Below are 22,591 nucleotides of genomic sequence, written 5' to 3'. Positions count from 1 at the left end.
ATACAGAGATTACCAGAATTTCTTACTCTCAGGCTTCAGCTGGAAGAATGACTAACAGTCGGATTTGGGCAGGGAGGAAATTGAATCTAGGAGTAGGTTACACCACGACAGAGCAGCAGCACAGCCAAGAGACGGGGCGTGTTAATAAACCTAAGTAATCCAAACAAAAGGCTGCCCCTGTCTTAGGATTTGAGTACAAACGAAATGTTTAGACTTGGGGCTAGTGTTTGAAATTCTCCCATTTGTGATGAATTATTTTCACTTCAGGCAAGGGTCTTTAACCGGAGGTCCGTGGATGGAATTCAAACCATCCGTGAACTTCTTAAAATTATAGGTGACATTTTGTGTATGTGTAATTTTCCTGCAGACAGGATTTGTGGCTTTCATCAGACGTTGAAAGGGGCTTAGAACCTGAACAAGCTTAAGAACTACTGGATTAAGATATAGGCCCCAACTGGAATGAAATTACATGGGTGCTTTCCGCGAAGTTGAGACGTGATGATCTGAATTTGAATATTGGATCTTTGTGAAACGCCTGAGACCCCAGACAAATGAATTTCTTCTCATCATAGTCTGTTTGCGTGGTGCACGACCTGTGTGACTGGACATGGCAGCAATGCGCCTGGCCCCTGTGACTGTACCTTGCCATCAGTCAGTGTTTGATTATAGCTGTTATGCTTTCTAAAGGGAGTCACTACTGAGCTATCAGAAGAAATAAAGCTTCTCAGTGACCAATTCTGGGATATAATAATAGGTTTGGTGTTGCTGTTTTGTTAATCGAGAGGGTGTTTTGTGTAATACATTGTCTAAGTATGCAGGATGGGGAGGGCGTTGTGTTTAATCATTTTCTCTCTGGATGAGATGTGATATTAAAACAATTGTTAATTGGTGACCGTGCCTAACTTGTGTTTTCAGAATGCAATTGTAACGTATATCAGAAATGGGCACTTTTTATGCAGTTTTAATTCCACTGCTCCATTCCTCCAGAAATTTGTTGAGTGCTAGTGTCAGACTGTTTACTGCGCTGGTAACATCACGGGTATTGAACATCACGGGTTGAAGAGGGTGGTCCTGTCCCAGAGAATTACTTTGAATTGGGATGGAAGGTGGCAGGCCATCACCAAATCCTCAGTCCCAGCCTAAGACCTAATCAGGCCCAGAAGAAGCCATGTTCCTAGGAGCCTGCCACGTGGGGCATCAGCCTGTGGGGGTGACTAAGAACGGAGTAGAGCACATACTTCGTGGACAGATGCTATGAAACCATGGGCTTCCTCGGACAACGCAGGCATCAAAACGTCTGTTTCATGTATATAGTTACGATCATAACACGGTCTGCTTCTGAAGCTGTTAATTGTCTTCCGCCAAAGCCCAGGGCCTCCTTGTGGCCCCGCAGCACCCCCAGGGGCAGGGGCAAAGTGCCCAGGTGCTAGGACTGGGCCCCCTGCCTGCTGGGAAGGAGACACGTCTCCAGCCCCATTTCCTGTCCACGGGTCCATTTCCTCTCTCAGGACACGGGTGTCCCTTCGAGGGAGGGGGAGGCGGTCTGTCAGATGGTTACCGACGGCATGGAGAAGGGTAACTGCCTCTCAAAATGAGCCTAGGTTTCCTTTCCTGTGTGGCATGTCCCTTTTTGTGTGTGTTATGTTGCAAAATCCTCAGTTTTGATTGAGATGATCATCATCTCTTATTTTAAGAGATGAACACCCGTATAGAGCTTAAATGGTAAGGACAGCCAGGGTTTTGAGATGGGACTTGTGTGAAAATGCGGAATGTCGGATGATGGTGCAATATGGTCTCTGGTCTGCCAGCTTTCCGTCCCCAGTTATTCGCAATTACATGAGGACAATTAGATTATAATTCAAACTTCTGCAAACTCATTTAGAGAGATAAGAAATTCATTTCACTGCATTGTACTCTAAATTGTAAATGAGGTTCAGGATTGATTGTTTAATAGGTTGGAGTTCTAAATTGAAATTTTCTCCCGTGTTATTTTGTATCTATATGATTCACCGTGAAGATTGGGTTAAAAAGTTAAAAAATGTTGATGCAATTTTCTTCTCTGTGAAATCGAGGTTACTATTCTTAAAAAATTGTTTCTGGCCTCTCCTTTGTATCCCTCAAACTACCACTTTCTCTGCCATTCCTAGAACTATTTGAAGGGTTTTATGTAGCCTAAAAATAGAACAAAATAAGCACAATTTTATTTTTTTTGGAAAAGCTCAGGAAAAGCATAGCTCATGCTCTTCTTCCCCTAAAAATGGAACCCGAGCGTCTGATCCTATGTTTTTATTATCAGGTTGCACATATTGTAGGTAAATCTATCTGATGAAGATAATAGCTCTCTTGAAGGGATGGTTGTGGGGGTGGGGGGGCGAGCGTGTATGTGCATGCATGCAGACACACACGCATTGTGACAGTGCGTGTGCACGTGGCAGGAGCTTTTTCGGGCAACGGTGGGAGTGAATTAGCTCCTGGAACAAACATCAGTGCCATCCTGCCTGTAGACGGCTTCCTCTGGTCTCTTCTCCGAAGCCTTCCATGGTCTCTTCTTTTCCTGGGACCTAACAAGTCTTCTCGCTAGCTCTAAGACGGTGAAAATGACTTGTGGCTGTTTTGCCTGTGATTTTCCAGGGCCTTTGCCCTCTTGGTTGCTGCTGAGGTAGGCAACGTGTGTTGGCTTTGAGTCTAGGTCTGCTGTAGGGGAGTAAACGTCAGCCCCTCAGCTCCATCACCGCCGTGGCTCAGGGGGTGCACTCTGAGTTGAAGATATAATGGGTTTGACTTGCCTCCTGGTGTCCTGGGACACTTGAATCGTTCATTCAACCCACATCCCAGTGTCTTCCAGTGCCAGGCATGGCCCTAGGAGTGTGTCATACATATGTGGAAACGACAGAAATCACTGTGCTCTTGGAGTTTACATCTGGCTCCTGAATAACTTTCTGGAATGAAGGTCACTTCCCTAAGCTGTGGAAATATTCATACACTTGACCGTTTGTTTGTTTGTTTTTGGTTTCTAATGTAGCATAAAAGATGAATAAAGACATCATTGGTGCCCTCAGAGAATTTGTGAGAGAGCGAGAGAGAGAGAGACAGAGAGAGAGAGAGAGAGACAGCCGGGCCAATGTGTAGTTAACACTTCCCTCCCCAGTAGGCCGAGTCCATGCTATAGTAAAGGCAGAAGCAGCATTGCTGAGGGAAGACAGTGGAAGGAAAGAGGGACACGATTTTTATGAAAGGGGTGCCTGCCATTCAGCTCAACCTGTGGTCACCTTTGAGCACGTGGGGGTCTGGTGGCGGGTGCAGTGATGGACTTAGTGGGCCATGAGAGTGGGGACAAGGGATGAGCGAGGCCGAGTGCTGGGATGCCTTGGCTGTGGGCTGGGGTGCTCTGGAAGCAGACGAGTCAGTGAGTTTCACTGGATGGCTGTGACATGGCTAACCCACCATTCTAGAACAGCTGATGGCAGAGTGTGGGATGCACTGAGAGCAAGAGCAGGGGTGGGGGTGTGGGGAGGGAGGGAGACAGCTAGGTGACCTTTGTTTATTCTTTTACTCATTCAACAAAGACTTAGCTGCAGCTTGCTGTGTCACTTAATAGTGATTGCCAGTCTTAGATGGTACTTTAAGAAGAATGGAACCAGGGGCGCCTGGGTGGCTCAGTCAGTTGGGCGTCCAACTTCGGCTCAGGTCGTGATCTCCCGGTTTGTGGGTTCAAGCCCCACATCGGGCTCTGTGCTGACAGCTCAGCGCCTGGAGCCTGCTTCGGATTCTGTGTCTCCCTCTCTCTCTGCCCCTCCCCTGCTCATGCTCTGTCTCTCTCTGCCTCAAAAATAAATAAAACATTTTTTAAAAATTAAGAAAAAAAAAGAATGGAACCAATTTAATGCCCTATCTCATCTTTCAAGCTCGACGTTTACATTTTTGTCTCTTTGCTAAGGGCCTGAAAGGTACACACGAAGACAACTTTAGGGGAAGGGGTGTGGACATCTCCGTTTCCTCTGCCGGGTTGCTCCTGCTCTTCGCCTCGCTCGTCGGTGGTGTATGAAAATCCGCAATCGGCTGTGCTGCGCGGGGAGATATGGGGCCTCACAATGCCTGAATAATTTGAGATGTAATTCAGAGAAAACGGATTTCATTTATGTTTTGGGATAAGAGCCACAGAGAAAAACTGGAAGAAACAGATGGGTTTGTCTTGACAAAATGCTTCCACTGCTGTGAAGGAGCCAGCCCCCTTCTCTTGGTCAAGGAGAGGAAACTGCATCTTAAACATGCGGTGGTTATTATTCATTGTACTTTTTTTTAAGGTAGGAAGCGTTCTTTGGACAGAGTTAAATGCTGCTCAGCGTAAAGGACGTGGGGGGGGGGGCAAAGCCTGCAGACTGTGACTAATTGACATGCACCGGCCTAATGAGAAGACAGAATGTGTCTAATCAGTGGCAGAGCAAATACTCACAAAGGGTCTCCTTCTCTCCCAGGGCTTCTTTCGCTGGGCATCTGGCCGGGATTCTCGTCGGACTAATGTACACTGTTGGGCCTCTGAAGAAAATCATGGAAATGTGTGCAGGTACAGAACAAAACACCCTTGGCCTGACAACAGGTTGGAAGTTCATCTTAATTTTAATGGAAACAGAAGCCACCCCAAGTTTCCCTGTGGTTCAGCTTAGGAATTACCGAATAGGCTCTTTTTAATTTTTTTTTTTCAATGTTTACTTATTTTTGAGACAGAGACAGAGCATGAACGGGGGAGGGTCAGAGAGAGAGGGAGACACAGAATCCGAAGCAGGCCCCGGGCTCTGAGCCGTCAGCACGGAGCCCGACGCGGGGCTCAAACTCACAGACTGTAAGATCATGACCCAAGCTGAAGTCGGATGCTCAACCGACTGAGCCACCCAGGCGCCCCCCGAATAGGCTCTTTTTAAAACCAAGAGGCCAAACACCGGCTGCACATGTGCCCCACACTGCTCCAGAGGAGTCTGCAAACCCAAATTGTGAACCAGAAGCTTTCTTAGGGAACAAATTGTGGTATTTTTACCTGCAGCATTGAGGGAACTCACAGAAAACTGCGATTTTCTTGAAAATGCAGAGAACTAAAATAGATTTTTTTAATTTAAAAAATGTTTTAACGTTTTTTATTTATTCTTGAGAGAGAGAGACAGAACACAAGCAGGGGAGGTGAGAGAGAGGGAGACACAGAACCTGAAAGCAGGCTCCAGGCTCTGAGCTGTCAGCACAGAGTCCGATGCGGGGCTTGAACTCATGAACCGTGAGATCATGACCTGAGCTGAAGTCAGACGCTTAACTGACTGAACCACCCAGGCACCCCTAAAATGGATTTAAAATAATGCATTCTTCTGTAATATTCCCCAAATTAATATATGTGCAAGGCAAAGTTAAAAAAGAAAAATCTGAACCGAAGTGCAGGCCAGTATTTGCAAGAATTCAGAATGACCCCTAGGTTCTTGGTGGGTGAGATGCATATTCATGCGTGGCCAAATCAAGTGTGCTATGGCTTAAAGCGTGGCTTCTGCCTATAAAAGTTTGGGTTTTTTTGTTGTTGTTGTTTTGTTTTTGTTTTTGTTTTTCTGGCTTTTTTTCCTGTCAAATTGATGCTCAATGAAAATACTTTATTTTATTTAGAATATATGAATTTTTTAGCCCTCTTAATTTAAAATGCTATACTGTGTTTGACTTATAGGAAAACTATTTTGCAGACACTTGTTTTATAGACCATGTGAGTTCCAATATTTCATCTTTTATTCATAAGAAATCTTCTGAGACTATTTTACCTTTCCTTGAACCATAAATAATTTGTTTTCACACTTTGTGCCGATGACTGGTATTCTTGAGAACCATATAATATTCATGATATTAGAAAGCTTTCCAGGCACTGCACTGCTGTCTTTATTAGCGGGTTGTGTTCACTTTCAGATGATTTTTACAGGCTGTGTTGCATCTAAACGGATTCCCATTTCCCTACGTTTGCTTATTACTGTGTTTCCAGTGTGTGTGCTTGGAGGAGACAGCGGGAATTGCATTTATTGAAAATGTCCAGTTTCATTATATTTTTGATACAACTTAATTATGGAAATCCAGTAATGAGCTTTGTTGCCCAAATGCGCCTTAGTACTGATAAGGGAAAAGGAATGTTTCTTGTGAGTTTAATGTTTTGTTTCATTTTTTTTTTAAAGATTTTATTTTTAAGTAACTTCCACACCCAGCTTGGGGCTCGAACTCATATGCCCAAGATCAGGAGTCGCATGTCCTACCCGCTGAGCCAGCCAGGCACCCCATGTTTTGTCTCATTTTCTATGTGTATCTGAAGTTGAAGTGGTTTGTAAAGCTTTCTTGCAGAATTTAGGGAAGAGTTTTGATTTTAAAGAGGATTTTTCCCCACAATTACACCATTTCAACTCTTAGTTTTCCTTCTTGAAACTTTGCCTATGTTCTGGGCGACCTATTTTTTTTTTTACATCATGTTGTTTTCAAAGTAATACAATAGAAAATTAGATACTAAAAGTTGAAACAAACATTCAGTGCTATTTACAAATAGCCTATAATCTCTCTGCCTTTTTTCCGGTGAAGCCAGAGAAAGATCTAGGGTGACCTGAGAATTGAGGTGACCCGAGAGCCCTGTGGAAAATAGCCAAGTGCATCTGCCTGATAACTTCTGGAGAAGGAGCATCACACTGAAGTTGTGCCTGCCTGTTACTCCCCACACCGCCTCCCTTTAGTAGTGCTGAATTGACTGTCCTATGGCCCTGTTAGGGACAAGGAAGGGGAAAGGCCCTTTAGAAGGGTAAGAACCATGGCTCCCCCAACAGTCTTCTGGCAGCAGGTTCTCTGGACACCAGACCATCTCCACTTGTACAGGAGCCTCTAAGCCCAGGCTTATTTTAGAGGTAGAGACCCTCTTAGGTCAACAGGAACCTCTAGAACCTCTAAGGAACTGTAGAGCGTTTCCCATATTCTGTTCCCGATAGGGCTAGGCCCAGACAGAAGGGAGTTTATTTTAACAGTTGGTTAGAAATCACTTGAAATGACCTTGGCTTTGTTATAAAGAACCTCCGAATTGTTGGCAAGATCATCAGTTAAAGCCTTATGGCTGTTCTGTTCCATTGGTTGAGGTGGCTGTTTTTATGCCAGTACCTTTTTGGTTACTGTCACTTTGTGATGCAGATCGAAATGGGGAAGTGTGAGGATGGCTATTATCAAAAAGACAAGAGATAATACGCATCGGTGGAGGATGTGGAGAAAAGGAAGCCCTTGTGTGCTGTTGGTGAGAATGTAAACTGGTACAGCCAGTATGGAGGTTCCTCAAAGAATTAAAAATAGAACACCTTATGATATAGCAATCCCACTTGTGAGTAGATATCCAAACGAAATGAAATCAGTGTCTCGAAAGAGATATTCGCATTCCTGTGCTCGTTACAGCGTCATTCCCAATAGCCACGGTAGGGTGACTGGCCATCAGATAAATGGGTAAAGAAGATGTGGAGTGTGTGTGTGTGTGTGTGTGTGTGCACGCGCACGTGTAATGTAATTAGTCTGCTATAAAGAAGAAAGAAATCCTGTTGTTTGGGACAACGTGGATGAACCAAGAAGACATTATGCTAAGTGAAATAAGCCAGAGAGAGAAAGACAAATGCTATATGATTTCACTTATATGTGGAATCTAAAAAAGTTGAACTCCTAGAATCAGATAGTAGAACAGTGGTTGCCAAGGTCTAGGGACATGAGAGAAATGGGGAGATGTTGGTCAAAGGGTACAAACTTCTAGTTAGAAGATGAATAAATTATGGGGCTCTAAGGTACAGTGTGGTGACTATAGTTAATAACACCGTATTGTATACTTGGAATTTACTGACAGTAGATCTTATGTTCACACACACACACACACACACACACAAAATGGTAACACACCATTGTGAGGTGATAGGTGTTAATTTACTTGATTGTAGCAGTCATGTCATATGTATATGTATATTAAATCATCATGTTATATACCTTTTAAAAACTAATGTTGTACAACCCAAATACATGCAGTTTTTTTATTTGTTAATCAGAACTCCGTAAAGCTGGGGTGGGGGAATCCTTATGGCTATAATTAAAATGTCTGTTTTCCTTCATATTTAGGCAATTTTCCCTCCCCTGTTCGTTACCCAGGACAGCAGTACTACTTTAATAGTTCAGGTAAGCACTTTATTTCATTGAATACATTTGATTTTTAAAAATGACAGTGTTTGCCACCACAGAGCTGCCTTAAGGTGACACTAGCTTGTGCTGTTGTAGAGTAGTGTCCGCAGGTATGTACTTGAGCCACCATCATGCCTGGAAGCTAGATGGAGCCAGAGCCCAGGGAGCATATTTGGGTGAATTGGTAAGGAAGGCTGGGGAAGGAGGTGACTCTGGCCTGAGAATATTGTATGATTGGTATGAGGTCTCTCAGGCACGGGAAGGTTCATACTAGATCCGGGTCTAGTACTGGATTCTCAGTCTACAAGTCCACACTGCCCACTGAGTGTTACAAGTTAGTTTCAGATCCACTCTTCTCCACAGTCCACCCTACCTGCACATTCAGGAGGAATCATGCCTACCCTAAGAGGCTAAGGTAGGCGTTCCTCTAATAGTTAATACCATGTGACTTAAAGAAGAGAGTATATTTTTTCTAAATGGTTTACAAATATGTAGAAAGCACTTCCTGTTAAAGCACATGACCTGTTTCAGGCTAAGGCCCTTGTGTGCCGTGCTGGGGAGGCCCCCCTGTAGTGCCTGGGGCCAGTTCCTGCAGACAGGTGTTAAAGAAACCATAGCTGTGGATGTCTAGGTGTCTTTTAGAGTCATTCCACTGGAGAACTGTTGTAGCTTAAATCTGGGGTCGGCAACCTTTTCTGTGAGGGGCCAGATAGCTAACGTTTTAGACTCCAAAAGCTTTGATGGTCACATGGTCTCTGTCACAACTTGTCCTTGTAGCATGAAAGCAGCCAGAGACAATTCATAAACAAATGAGTGAAACCTGACTTACAAAAATAGACAGTGGGCTGTATTTGGACCACATTTGTAGCTTTTTGACCCCTGACTTAAATAATATAGGTACAGAGAATTATATATATATTAACGTGTCTGTGTGTGAAGATATATATATAGATTTATATATATAGATATATATATATATCTATATATATATATCTGATCCTGATCCTGCTAACCTCTAAGTTTTCTGTCAGTGCAGAGAAGGGGGTTAAAATCTCCAAGTGTGATTATAGAACTATCTGGATCTCCCTTTAATTTGGTCAGTTTTTGCCTCACGTATTTTGTCTTTCACTGAATCTGGGAGGATTTCAGATATTAGTTATACAAATGTTTTTTCTCCAGTTGCTTTCTCCTCTCTTCCTGAGACTTTAATGACATGAAATCTAAACATTTTGATAGTGTTCCTGAAGCCCTTCAGGCTCCTTTCCCCCCCCCCCCCCCCATCTTCTTCCCTTTGTGTTCTGCACCTTGGATAATTTTTGCTGATTTATCTTCAAGTTCATGGTCTCTTTCCTCTGTACTCTCCATTCTGCTATTGAACCCACCCAGCGGCTTTTAACAATACCATGTCTGCTCTTCCCATTTGGTTCTCTTTTGTGGTTTCTATCTCTGCTGAAAACTATCTTTCCATTCATTTCAAGAGTGTTCACTTTATCTCATGGAGCATGGTCATTGGTCATTGGATCGTCTTTAAAGTCTGTCTGGTAATTCCAATCTCTGAGTCTGCTCATGGGGCTGACATCTGTTGATTGTCTTTTAATCCTGAGCATTAGTCACTATCTTCCATTTTGTTTTAGTTTGGGATTTCCAGTAATTTTGACGGTGACTTTTTTGACTATTGTGAGATTCCAGATCCTGTGAACATTGTCTATAAAATATTGACATTTTTGTTTGTGCAGGCAGTCACCCTCTTCAGGTTTAGAACACAAATTCTGTCTCTCCTTCTGTGGGTGATTAGAATCCAATGTCAATTCAGTTTTCAGATCTTCTGCTGTGCTATTTGATCCATTCTCATGCATGTACCTCTCGTGGGTTAATTTGATATTTGTGTGGCAGGTTATGTAGCAGTTCAGTTTTTAAAGCCTTTGCATTTTTTTTAAATTTTTAAATAAAAAATATATTTATTTCTTTATTTTGAGAGAGAGTGGAGAGAGTGCATGAGAGGGGGAGGGGCAGAAGGGGGGAGAGAGAAAGAGAAAGAGAGAGAGAGACTTGAGCAGGTTCAAGGCTCAGCACAGAGCTCAGTATGGGCCACGATCTTACAGCCCTGGGATCATGGCCTGACCCAAAATCAATAGTTGGATGCTTAACTGACTGAGCCACTAAGGTGCCCCTGCTTTTTTTTTTGTTTTTAATCCCCGCTTGGGTCTGTTCATCACATACTTAGCTCAGAGATGGGCCCAGGGCTTGTGCGAGTTACTTCACAAAAATAGGAGACTCCTTTTATGTAGATACGAATTTCCATCTTTTATCATTTCCCTTCTGCCTCAAGAATTCTCTTAAACGTTTCCTTCTAGTTCAGATCTCTTGGTAATCCATTTTTCCAGCTTTTTTACTAAAGAACATCCCCCACCTTTTCTGATTTCCAGTCACACCAATGTTGGATTGCTTCATTTTGTCTTACAAAAATCTGAGACTCTGTGTAATTGGGTACGTGGGGACTTCAGTTTGGATGGTTTCTATTGCTGTGTGTTCAGATTCTTCCACAAGGTCGAGTTTGCTGTCAATCCTGTCTAGTGAATTTTTCCACGCACATATTGTATTTTTCAGCTCTGGAAGTCCTATTTCATTCTCTTCTCTGTCTTTCATGTCTTCTCTCATTATATTCATGTTTTTCTTTAAATCCCAACCATAGCTATAATATTTATGTTCAAAGTCCCTGGCTCCTAATTGTGCCTCCTCTCTCTCTCTCTCCCCCTCATAAATAAATATATATGTAATATATATATATATAGCTGCTACAATACACACTGATTTTTCTCCTGGTTGTGGGTCACAATTTTTGTTTGTCTGGTAAGTTTTGATTGGATACTAGACATTGTGTATTTTGCGGTGTTGAATTTGTCTTATTTCAGAGAAAACTAAACTTTGTTCTGACACACAGTTAAGTTTCTTGATGATCAGTTTGATCCCTCTGGCACTTGTTTTTAAGTTCTTTAAGGTGAGTCTAAAATAACTCTTATTCTATGGTTAATTCTGTGCTACAACTGAGGTATCACTTTTCTGGGGTCTCTCCTGAATGGCCTTTGTTCAGCAAGGGCTCTCTGTTCTGGTTGGTTGGGAAGCAGAGATCTTCCAGCCCTGCCTGAGCTCTGGGAATTGGTCAACTTGTAGATCTTCATCATTCTTTCCTTGGTCTCATGGTATTTCACCCACACATGCCTGGCTTAATAATTCAGCCAAATCTCCAGAGGACTCATGCAGATTTCTGAAGGTTTTTCTGTACATTTAGTTTTCTCCTTTGCTATACTCTGCCCTGCAAATGTCAGCTCATCACGAGGACCCTGCTGCACCTGCTCATGTCTCCTTTCCCTGTACCATAGTCCGGGAAGCACCTACAGGCCTATTTCCTTTCTCTCAAGGCTCAAAATCTTGTATTGCCTGTTATACAATGTCTGTTGTATTTCAAAATGTCTATTTGTTTCATATATTTTCTCCAGTTTTCTACTTGAGTATGGTGGAAGGGCTAGTTCAGGTCCAGTTACTCCTTTCTAGCAGAGGTAGAAATCCATTTCAACAGTATTAGCGTGATACATTCAGTGTGCAGCCTGAGAAGGAGGAGTAAGATTGCAGTTGGTGGAGGTTATTCAGAGGAAGTGGAGAATGGGTCTTGAATTAATAAGTAGAAGTTAAGCAAAACAATGGGAAGAAAGGGCTTATCAGGCTTTTACTAAAGAGCCTGTTTGAGATTATCCAGAATGTGTCAGAGTGCCACTGGAGGATTTAATCAGTGGAGTGATACTATTGGAGTTATATTCAAGCTCTGTGTTTGATGTAGTTATAAAGGTTTGGATCATGATTATCAATCCTGGCTATACATATGAAGCACCTGAAGAGTTTTTACAGTATATCCAGGCCTTGAATTCATCCAAGACAAATTAAATCAGAATGAGGACAGATACAGGGAATTGGACTTTTTTTTTCTTAACTACCCAGGTGGTTTTAATGAAATCAAGAACAAAAATCATAGGCTTAGGTGATTGGGTTTACATAGACTTGGGAACCATAGAAGTGAATACTGTTGCTGCCCCAAGATTTCACTTCTGAGGCTTTTGCCTGTGCTAATTTGAATGCTTAAAATGTTACAACTGTGGTCTTGGTGCAGGAGAGGAACAGGTGTTGGGGAGTGCCAGCTCACCTCCCTCTGTCTGTGGACTCACCTAAAGATAAGTGCAATGAGTAGTTACTGACTAAGCTGATAAATATACTCATTTGGAAGAGCATTGATTCCTTTCATCTGTTGGTTATGGCGACCAGCTTACACTGATTTAATTATAAGAGCTTTATTGGCCCGTGTAACTCGGAAGAGGTGGGTTGGACAGGAAGACCCATTTTGGTCCTCTCTCCCATTGTGATTTCTCACTTCTGTTGACTTTATCCCCTCTACTTGGCAGAGAACGTGGCCCCTAACACTAGGCATCGGTAGAGGAAAAAAGGCCTTTCTCCTGGTTGATTTGTTAAATCCCCAAAAGTAACAGGAATGTTCCTCTGGACAAAGAGAATAATAAGAATATACTTGTGCACAGACATGCATGTCTTAAACTATTGTAGATTCCCTAGTCCTAAGGTCTTGTGTGACAGCTGGGAAATTGAAGTTTAGGAATGTTAAGTAATTTGACTAAAGTCATACAGCTAGTTAGTGATAAAACCAGGACCAAAAGTGCCACTCACCGATTCCTAGCCTCTGCTTTTTCTATTGTACAGGGATAGGAGGTGGACCAGACATTCTGCTGATTTATCCCAACGAAATAGGGCAGTTCCCCTTACTGTCTTCTCTTTCCTCTTTTTTTTTTTTTTTTTTTGGCACTTATTAAAAAAAATAGTAAAAAGGGAAACCTGCTCCTTTCCTCCTTCATTTGGAAGAGGCATGCACAGAGCAGACACACAGACCAGAGAATTAAGGGGAAAAATAAAAGCCTCTTTTACCTTTCTCTCTTATCCCCTGTAAGATTACCATATTTATATTCCTTCCTCTGAAGTGACTGGATTTCTTCAAAAGCAGAGCTACATAAGGCCAGGTGGCCATGCTAATGGTCATCTAGGGAACTTGTATGAGAGCATGTGTATCTCTTACAAGTAATGATTTATTTTTAATATGGCCGTCCTTAGCTGGAAGAGTCTTTATAGGTCAAAGAACCTCATGAATGTTTAAAAAGCTGTTACCAATTTTTCTAATCTTGGTGGTGTTTCTTGATCTCTTTGGCCACGAAATCCTGGTATGTGTATAAGGAACAGATGGAGTAGTTAATAGAATAATGATAACCAGAATTTCTTTTACTACAGAGCCAAAGTATATAGCTACAAAAGAATATTAAACTGGTATTCATTGCAGGATATAATTTAAAGTCATTTATCTTAAGTGTTTGATTGTTGGGTTTTTCCAGCCATGTTTATTATGAAGATTTAAAAATATCTGATTGGGCCAGTGGAACAGCTGAAGAAAATTTTTTGTCCTAGGAGACCTGTTCTCATTATAATAGATATTGATGGGAGTTTTAGTCTTCTTGATGATTTATGACTGATGATAGAGAACCTTTAACCACACTAGTCTTTCTGACTTAACTTACTAAAGCTTTTCCTTTTTCACCCTATGTTTTGTCTGACAAGTACCAAATTAGATTTTATAATATTCAGATGTTTAGAGTTGTAGACTTTATTTCGTTCAGGCACTTCTGGGTTGTTTTTTAACTAAGAAATAACATGAAGAAAAATGTTTTTCTGTGTCAAGAAAACATTGTCTCAAATTGTAGCAAATTTACGTGGTAATTGAAACTCTATAGGTGTATGCAGTAATTCTGATATCTGTATAAATGGGTATTCAGTGCTTTGGGGTTATTTTGGGTTTTGAATTAGCTGAACATTTTCGAAGGTAGATAGGTAGAAATGCTGCTTAGACCTTCTGTAACAGAATCACTTTCCACAGTGGTTTGAAAGTGGTAATGAGCCATATGGGAAAGTGCCCAATATGCTTCTTTCTGTTGCAGTAAAGTAGTTGGCACTCCCAGAGAATTGGGCAGTCTCTCTGTTCAGGGATTGCTAAAGCATGCCATGGTATTTAATGACTTATCCATAAGTATTCCCTTATGTTTTGGAAGTTGCCCCTGTCTTTGGTTCTACGTGAAGCAGACATACCGACTATATTTTAACTGTTTGCCCTTATGTGGAAGGTTTTGTTGTTGCTGTTGTTTTGGTGAGAATTCAGGAAAGCAGTATTTGTAACGCTGCTGCAGTCTTTACTCTCAGGATATAAAACCTGCTAGTGGGTGTTCCCCAACATAGCAGTGGGAGCTCGGTTTTTTTCATAGGAAAGTTGAGTAGAGACCAGTTTGAGGAAGGTGTCCCTATTTAAATTTGAATCCAGATCCCACTTCAGCCCTACACTATTGTGAGGATCCGGGCACTTTGCTCGTGTCCTTTTCTGTTTTATTTTATTTTTTTTTTTAATTTTTTTTTTTTTCAACGTTTATTTATTTATTTTTGGGACAGAGAGAGACAGAGCATGAACGGGGGAGGGGCAGAGAGAGAGGGAGACACAGAATCGGAAACAGGCTCCAGGCTCCGAGCCATCAGCCCAGAGCCTGACGCGGGGCTCGAACTCACAGACCGCGAGATCGTGACCTGGCTGAAGTCGGACGCTTAACCGACTGCGCCACCCAGGCGCCCCTCCTTTTCTGTTTTAAATACCATAATGTTAGTATTCTGACATGGGAAACATGAGAGACAATGTGCAAGTTGGGCCATTGGAGGTATTTAGTAAATTTCCACTAATTTTTTACTACTTTAGAAGCAAAGCTTGTCAGAATTAATTCCCCAAATCCTGAACATTTTTATTTAATGTTTACTTAAATCATTCATTTTGTGTGTGACTTTCCAGGACATGTAGTAAAACAGTACCAAGGTAGAAGAGTATTGTAATAATCAGTAAGAGTAGACAAGGACTCTGAATAGACTCCTTTCCAAAGAAGATATACAAATGACCAATAAACACATGAAAATATGTTCAGTGTAATTAGTCATCAGAACCATAATGAGATACCACTTACACCTAGTAGGATGGCTGTGATTACAAAGATAGATAGTAAGAAGCATTGGTGAAGATTGGAAAAATCTGAGCCCATAAACATTGCTTTGTGTAAATTTAAGATGGCACAGCTTCTTTGGAGAACATTCTAGCATTTCCACATGGTTAAACATAGAAGTTCCGTATGACCCAGGAATCTCACTCTTGGGTATATACCCAAGAGAAATAACATGTCGGGGCGCCTGGGTGGCTCCGTCGGTTGAACATCCGACTTCGGCTCAGCTTGTGACCTCACAAGCTTGTGATCTCACAGCTTGTGGGTTTGAGCCCCACATCGGGCTCTGTGCTGGCGGCTTGCTCAGAGCCTGCAGCCTGCTTCAGATTCTGTGTCTCCTTCTCATTCTCTGCCCCTCCCCTGCTCATGCTCTCCCTGTCTCTCTCTCTGTCTCTCACAACTAAATGTTAAAAAAAAAAAGAGATGACAACATGTGTCCATTTAAAGACTTGCCCATGAATGTTATTCACAAGAGTCAAAAGGTGGAAATAAACCAAATGTCTATCAGTTGATGAATGTGATATAATCACGCATGGAATATTATTTGGCCACAAAAAGGAATGAAGTACGGATTCATGCTACAACATGGATGCACCTTGAAAGCATTATGCTAAATGAAATAAGCCAGACACAGATCACCACATATTACATGATTCCATTTATATAATTGTCTGGAATAGTCATAGCTATAGAGACAGAAAGTAGATTAGTGGTTACTTAGGGCTGGGAGGGACAGGGGACGATAGCTAACGGGTACAGGTTTCTTTTTTAGGGTGATGAAAATGTTCTAATATTGGTTGTGGTGATGGCACAACTCCATGAATACACTAAAAGCCATTGAGGTGCATACTTTAAATTGGTGAATTATATCGTATGTCAATTATATCCCCTTAAAGCTGCTATGAAAACATAATGAATAGACACATATACTTTGCATGACAAATATTTGTATAAATGTGTATCATTACATTAGATTATCAGCTGAAACTAGATCAGTGTGTTTTATTATCATTTCACTGTTTCTATGAAAATAAAGACTTTTTGAGTGCCTGAAAATTCCCATGGGAGATACTTAAACTGTTTCCCTTTTAATCTTGCATTTTATTTATAACCAACACAAAAGTAAATTTTCAAATAGCCTCAGGACCAATTATCAAATATTCTGAATATGAAATCTTAATTAACCAGATTCTGCCCCACAACGTTCCTCTTTTTTAGCTTGATTGTCAGGTTTTTCCCCCCGTAGTCTTACTAAAGCAATAAGAAGTTTAAACTCAGGCATGTACTGTGTTGGATGATACGGAGACATATGACACAGGACTTAAGGATACAGGGTAGGAATTTTCATCAACAACCAGAAGCACATTAATTAAACATTTAAAAACTTCCCTCCAGAGGTTATGATAATAGAAGGAAAGAAGGGATAAACAGACTATTATTAACTTCTCTCTTATTACACCAGAATTAGATTGGTAATCTTTAGAGGGAAAAAATTCTCTTCCAAACAAATCACATAAAAGTGGGCAGTTAAAGAAAATGTGAGGAATAAACTCAAATTAACTTAAGATTGATGGAAACCCCTTGCAGAAGTGAACTTTGCTCTGTAATTGACCTTTAGTAATGGGCTTTGTAAGTCTGATACTTAAAGCATCATTTAATGAGCAGGTTGTTTCTTCTCTCGTTTTACCCAGCAACCGATTTCTTGAAAGGACCATTGATAGAAGCCATGTTCTTTGACATACGATTATAATTACAGAGACACTGCCTTGTATATCTCACTGTAGTTATTAGTGTCCAAAGTATCATACCCAGCACAGAAATCCTGTGGTTTCTGCATTAAATGGCAGTCTGCCTCTCATTGTATGGAGTCACAGACAGAAAGGCTCTATCAGCTATCATTTCAGCCATTCCCTTGACTTTCGTGAGCACTTCACAGAACATTCCCCAAGGATTGTGTAGCTCTGAACTGTAAGAATCCACTCCAGTTTCACGCTGGGCACCGTGGGTACAACAGTGATAAGACCTAGGACTGCCCACCCCCACGGGGGCATTCTCCATTTGTCGTCTGGTTTTATTTTGGCAAGTATCACTGTACTCAAATTGATGACATAGGTCATTTTACTGTCTTTGCTTAATGAAATAGAGAGAGTGAAAAGAACAGTACATGGCAATGTTCTGTAACCTTTTCCTTGTGACTGTAGGCTACTCCAGATATCAGGATTATTACCCCCACGGCATGCCAGGTTACTCTGAAGAAGTACCCAGGGACTATGACGCATACACAGCAGGACTGAGCGAAGAGGAACAACTGGAGAGAGCGTTAAGAGCCAGCCTCTGGGACCGAGGTAGGAATTTGGCGCCCTTCTCTTTTTTTAAAGCATGCATCACACGGTGAGACGGTCTGAAAAAGGACTATTTGTCACACATTAAACTTTAAATAGGTTATAAAAAGGATATGTAGATAAAAAAAATATGTGTAGATTGTCATTACAAAGAATGCAGTGTGATGCCATATTCCCAGCAACCTAAGCTAATGAGGTGCCAGACTATGTATGTATTGTTAAAGCTGTCCTTTTTATAGGTTCACTGCACACAATGCTTTGGCATTAAAGTCAGGAAACTTAAAAAAAAAATTTCATAGGTGCATGAAGGAAGGAGTTTGCCTTGGAATTCATACCTATAAAGCAGGTATATACCACTGTATATCAAAATATTGCCCACAAACCTTCCCCCAAATCACAAACTTAGGGTTCCACTCCTGACCTACTGAACCAGTCTCTCTGGGGACAAAGCCTAGGAATGTGTATTTTGAGCAGGCTTTCCAGAAGATTCTTTTACAGACCAATATATGAAAAGCACTGTGTTTATTTTTGCCATCTTTGTTGTGAGTTTGGCTTATTACCGTTACTGTTGTTTTACTAGTGACGAAAAACCATCCATTCATTCATTCAATAAGCATTTATTAAGGTCTTGCTGTGTTTCATGGACTGTGTTAGGTACCACAGGGAATACAGAGAGGTAAAAGGTGGACTCTCCCTCAACAAGCTCGCAATCTCAGGTAGAGGAGATGCCTGCTAGATGCCACAAGGAACAGGTCACCATCGTGTCAGGTGCTCAGGTGGGAGTGCTCAGCTCCGAGAGGCTCAGGCCAACTGGTAGAGGCCGGGGAAAGGGGGGAACTCTTCCTTAACCACGGCTACCAGACGCTCCCAGAAGACTTGGGCCTTCCAGGACGTGTGGAGTTTGCAGAGATGGAGGCAGGCCTTCCAGGCAGGAGTCAGTGTCCCGTAGACCGGGCAGCAAGGGCGTGGTCCATCAGCCCTCACTTTCGAAGGGAGCATTAAGAGAAGACTGGGAAGAAGAGTGGGAAGCAAGGCTGTGGCCTGATCCCAGAGGTCCTAGAATTAAATAGGCCAAGTGGAAAATGGACCTGGAATGTGGTGTGAATGCCGGTGGAGTCCTGTGTGCCCAGGGACGTGATCAGAGCTGTGCTTTACGAATCTGTCGGCACCACAAAGAAGGACTGAGCACCTGTTGGGGGACCAGGCATTTAGATGATAAGAATGCATCAGTTATGACAACCTGCCTTCTGACTGTAAAGAATACAGTCAGCAGCAGCAGTGAGCATGGAGGTTGAATGACAGCAGTGGTCCGAGCAAGAAATGAAAGCCTAAATGAGGAAGGCGGTAAGAGAAATGGAGAAGAAGAGATAAGTCAGTATTTCTTGGGTGAAGCGTATCAGAATTATGGTGTATAAGTCACCTATTACCATGTAACAGATCACCAAACACACACTCATGGACGCACACAGACACACACACAACTAAAAACAATAAATATTTTTTTCTTGCTCTAGAGCATATAGGTCAGCTGGCCAAGCTTAAGCGATCTTGGCTTGGCCTCTGTGCTAAGGTGTCTGCGGTAGGTCTCCTGGAGCTGGCTGCCCCCGGATGACCCCATTCACTCACCTGAGTGACCATCGTGTGAGGCGATGGTGGAGATGAGGCCGTGCACCCCTCCTCATCCAGCCGGCTGGCCCAGGCTCATCCACCAGGCCTCAGCCCAAGGGCTCTGAGAGAGTGAAAACGAGGCTTATGCTGGTGCATTGTCAATTCCATTGTATTTGTTGCTGAAACAAGTCTCCGCCCAGACTCCTGGGATGCAGAAATAGAAGCCACCTCCTCATGGCAGGAGCTGCAAAATCACGTTGCAAAGAGGACGGGTAGAAGGAAAGGTAGAGAGTTAGGGCCGTTCTCATATCATTACATCGTGTCGCATCCAGGGATTACTAGTATCACAATCGCTAACAGCATGCCTCAGCCTTGGAGTCCTAATTTCTGGGGGTAGGGCCCCAGAGCCTCTATTTAAACAAGTTTTCATGATTTTATTCCTATGCACACAGGGGTTTAATCACTACTAGACATGGCAGGAAATGTTATGGGACAAGTACAGTTGGAGCAAAGCTGTTGAGCCTGGGCTTTGTACTCAACTTCATGTAGGATACCCTGCGGGACAGCGCAAGGGCATTTTCTGAAGTGATGTAACTATTCTGTGTCTGGATTATTGTGGTAGATACACAACTCTGTATTTGTCAGAACTCACATACATGTACATCACAAAGTAAATTTGCCTGTAAGAAATTTTAAAAAGGTAAATGAAAACTAGTAAGAAACCCAATGAAATAATGGGTAGTCCTGCAGAGACCATCAACGACTACAAAAACCGTCACCTAAAAGGTTGTTGAGAGGACGATGAGGAAGTTATCACAATGCTGATAACAATGGGGGCAAATGTACCTTTGCAACAGAGAGATTTGGTGTCACCACCTCAATACACTGATCAAGCTTAGCGGTATTATTAATGCGATGGCCTGTTGTGTGTCTCCTCTTAGGATGGAGTATGAGACACCCAGCATCATATTCTTCCTAAAAGTATTTATCTTGACTCCGAGCCTCTCAACATAAGTGTCAGTATACAGGAAATACAGGAAATACAGGAAATAGAGGAACAGGCTGAATAACACCATGGAGAAACAATTAGATGAAACATGGGATTTCTGCAATTCAATGAGACTGGTCTCTGAGGGAAAAAAATAAAAAGCCGTGTCAAAAAAAAAAAGAAAAAGAAAAAAACAGGGTGTTGCTTTGTATTAAGAGGAAATAACAAACATAACATGAGAACCTTAAAAAACTGACTGTAAAAACAGTTTTTGGGAAAATGGGAATTCTGTATTTGGACTAGAGATTAGATGTTAGGGAAATAATCTTTCTTGGATGTGACGATGGTATCGTGGATAAGTAGCAGAAAGTCCCTTATTCTTGGGAGATACACACTGAAGTATTTAGAAGCAAAATATTGTGATGTCTGCACCCTACTTTGGAAGGTCAGCCGAAACAACCCTGTCCCATACGTCTCGCTCTCCCCTCCGCAAGTACCGCATTCAGGTAGATTTGGGAAACACTGCAAGGCTATAAAAATATAGCAAACTATATTCCCTTAAAGATCCAGAACAGCGTGATTCTAATTAATTCTGCAGTTGGGAAACCAGTTTATTACATGAGTGTTTTCTAAACTCCTTTGACCACAGAACTTTATTTTCAGTGAATCATTTCAAGAGCATATGGAACTAGTTCTAAAGAAACTAACCTAACGAGACTCCATGAAGTACATTTTACAGACCCAGGTGGCAGCAAAGGGATTAGCTTTACAAATTGTTTACATTAATTTCAGGTTGATTTTCTTTAAAACACTCTGTGATTATGAGACACCATGGGACACCTGGGTGGCTCAGTGAGTTGAGTGTCCAACTCTTCATTTCTTTCTCTCAGGTCACAGTCTCAAGGTTTGTGAGATCGAGGCCTGCATCGGGCTCCATGCTCACGGTTCAGAGCCTTCCCAGGATTTTCTCTCTGCCCCTCCCCTGCTCATGCAATTGCTGTCTCTTCCTCTCTCTCTCTCTCTCTCTTTCAAAATAAATAATAATAAGTAACCATAAAAAAAGAATAAAAAACCAAAGAGACATTGCTTTAAACATTTTTTAATGTTTATTTATTTTTGAGAGAGAGACAGAATGTGAGTGGGGGAGAGGGACAGAGAGAGAGGGAGACACAGAATACGGAAGCAGGCTCCAGGCTCTGAGCTGTCAGCACAGAGCCTGATGTGAGGCCCTAACTCACGAACCGTGAGATAGTGACCTGAACCAAAGTCCGGACACCCAACCGACTGAGCCACCCAGGCACCCCCAAAGAGACACTATTTTAAAGGCCTTAAAGGCCTTCTTTAGCCTTTTTTTCCCTATGCAAAAAACATTTGGTTTGAGTTCATTTTATAAAATTCTGACTTTAAAGCACATACTATTTTGTATCTTGTTTTCACTCAGTGTTTTGTTGTAATCATATTTTCATATCGCTAGATTTTTTGAACATCCACATCCTCCACGTATTAGATTTATACCCAAGTATTTTTTTTGGAGGGGAAGGTAGGCTATTGTAAGTAGTAATTTAAAAAATTCCATCTGTTGAGATTATTAATCTGTTTTTTCTTCTTACATTATTTTGATTTTCAAAGTTGAAGAAGGTTTACGTTCCCAGGATGAGGCTCACCCGGTTGTGACATTTTATGGGTCCATCCTGATGAAAATGCCATGTGCCCTTGAAACTGACGTGTATTCTTCTCTGGTTGGGTGGAATAGTCTATAAACGTTAATTAGATTGACTTAGTCCAGCACCCTGGGTGCTCCAATCCATTCTTATTCTCTACTTGTTCTGTTGCGTACTGCATTTCGAATTATATGAGTTACTATATCAACATATTATATTAAAACATTTATATTAGTACGTATATACTATATAATTCAGTATTACCGAATGCCTAGGGTTGCTGCAGTTACCTCCTGAACACTGAGCACTTCAGATTCCTCCGGGGTTACCTTGTTTCTGAGGGTGGGGGCTGATTTGCTGATGAGGTTTTCTCCATGTCTGCTTGACCTTCAATTTCAGCCTTTCCTCTGCGCTGCGGCTCGGGCAGGCCCCCCATGTGCTCTCATGCCCCTCTCCCAGGCACACGCTGCTGCTGCTTACTGTGTTTTATAGTCTCGGGTGGCGGGCAAGCAGGGTACGCTGTGATTAGGCCTTGATCTTAGGCAGTGGCTGTGTCCCTGTGATTAGAGTTGTGGCCTTCCCTGTGTTCCTGTCCCATCCCCAGGTCTAGAGGTCCCTTTTCATTTCCCATCCCCCTATCCTAAGCTGCAGCAGGTTTTTACCGTT

The 22,591-nt window shown here is 42.1% G+C and overlaps 1 protein-coding gene across 5 annotated transcripts in view; it reads left to right on the top strand.

Moving 5' to 3' along the window:
* The window catches only part of RHBDD1 (rhomboid domain containing 1), a 173,256-nt gene that overhangs the window by 62,746 nt on the left and 87,919 nt on the right, over positions 1 to 22,591 (top strand). For 3 of the 5 annotated variants that reach the window (XR_007454258.1, XM_049614790.1, XM_049614793.1), the window contains exons 4-6: positions 4,476 to 4,597; positions 8,134 to 8,190; positions 17,528 to 17,671. Coding sequence is in view for 4 of the 5 variants with exons in the window: in XM_049614790.1 (XP_049470747.1) it covers positions 4,476 to 4,597; positions 8,134 to 8,190; positions 17,528 to 17,671 (323 nt within the window). In the remaining variant the exon portion in view is untranslated. The remainder of the gene's footprint in view (positions 1 to 4,475; positions 4,598 to 8,133; positions 8,191 to 17,527; positions 17,672 to 22,591) is intronic. The other 2 variants (XM_049614791.1, XM_049614792.1) reach the window with 1 other exon arrangement.

This window comes from Panthera uncia, assembly GCF_023721935.1.
Source record: "Panthera uncia isolate 11264 chromosome C1 unlocalized genomic scaffold, Puncia_PCG_1.0 HiC_scaffold_3, whole genome shotgun sequence".
NCBI lineage: Eukaryota > Metazoa > Chordata > Mammalia > Carnivora > Felidae > Panthera > Panthera uncia.
Note: the sequence above shows the minus strand (reverse complement) of the source record. Positions and strands in the feature narration are given on the sequence as shown.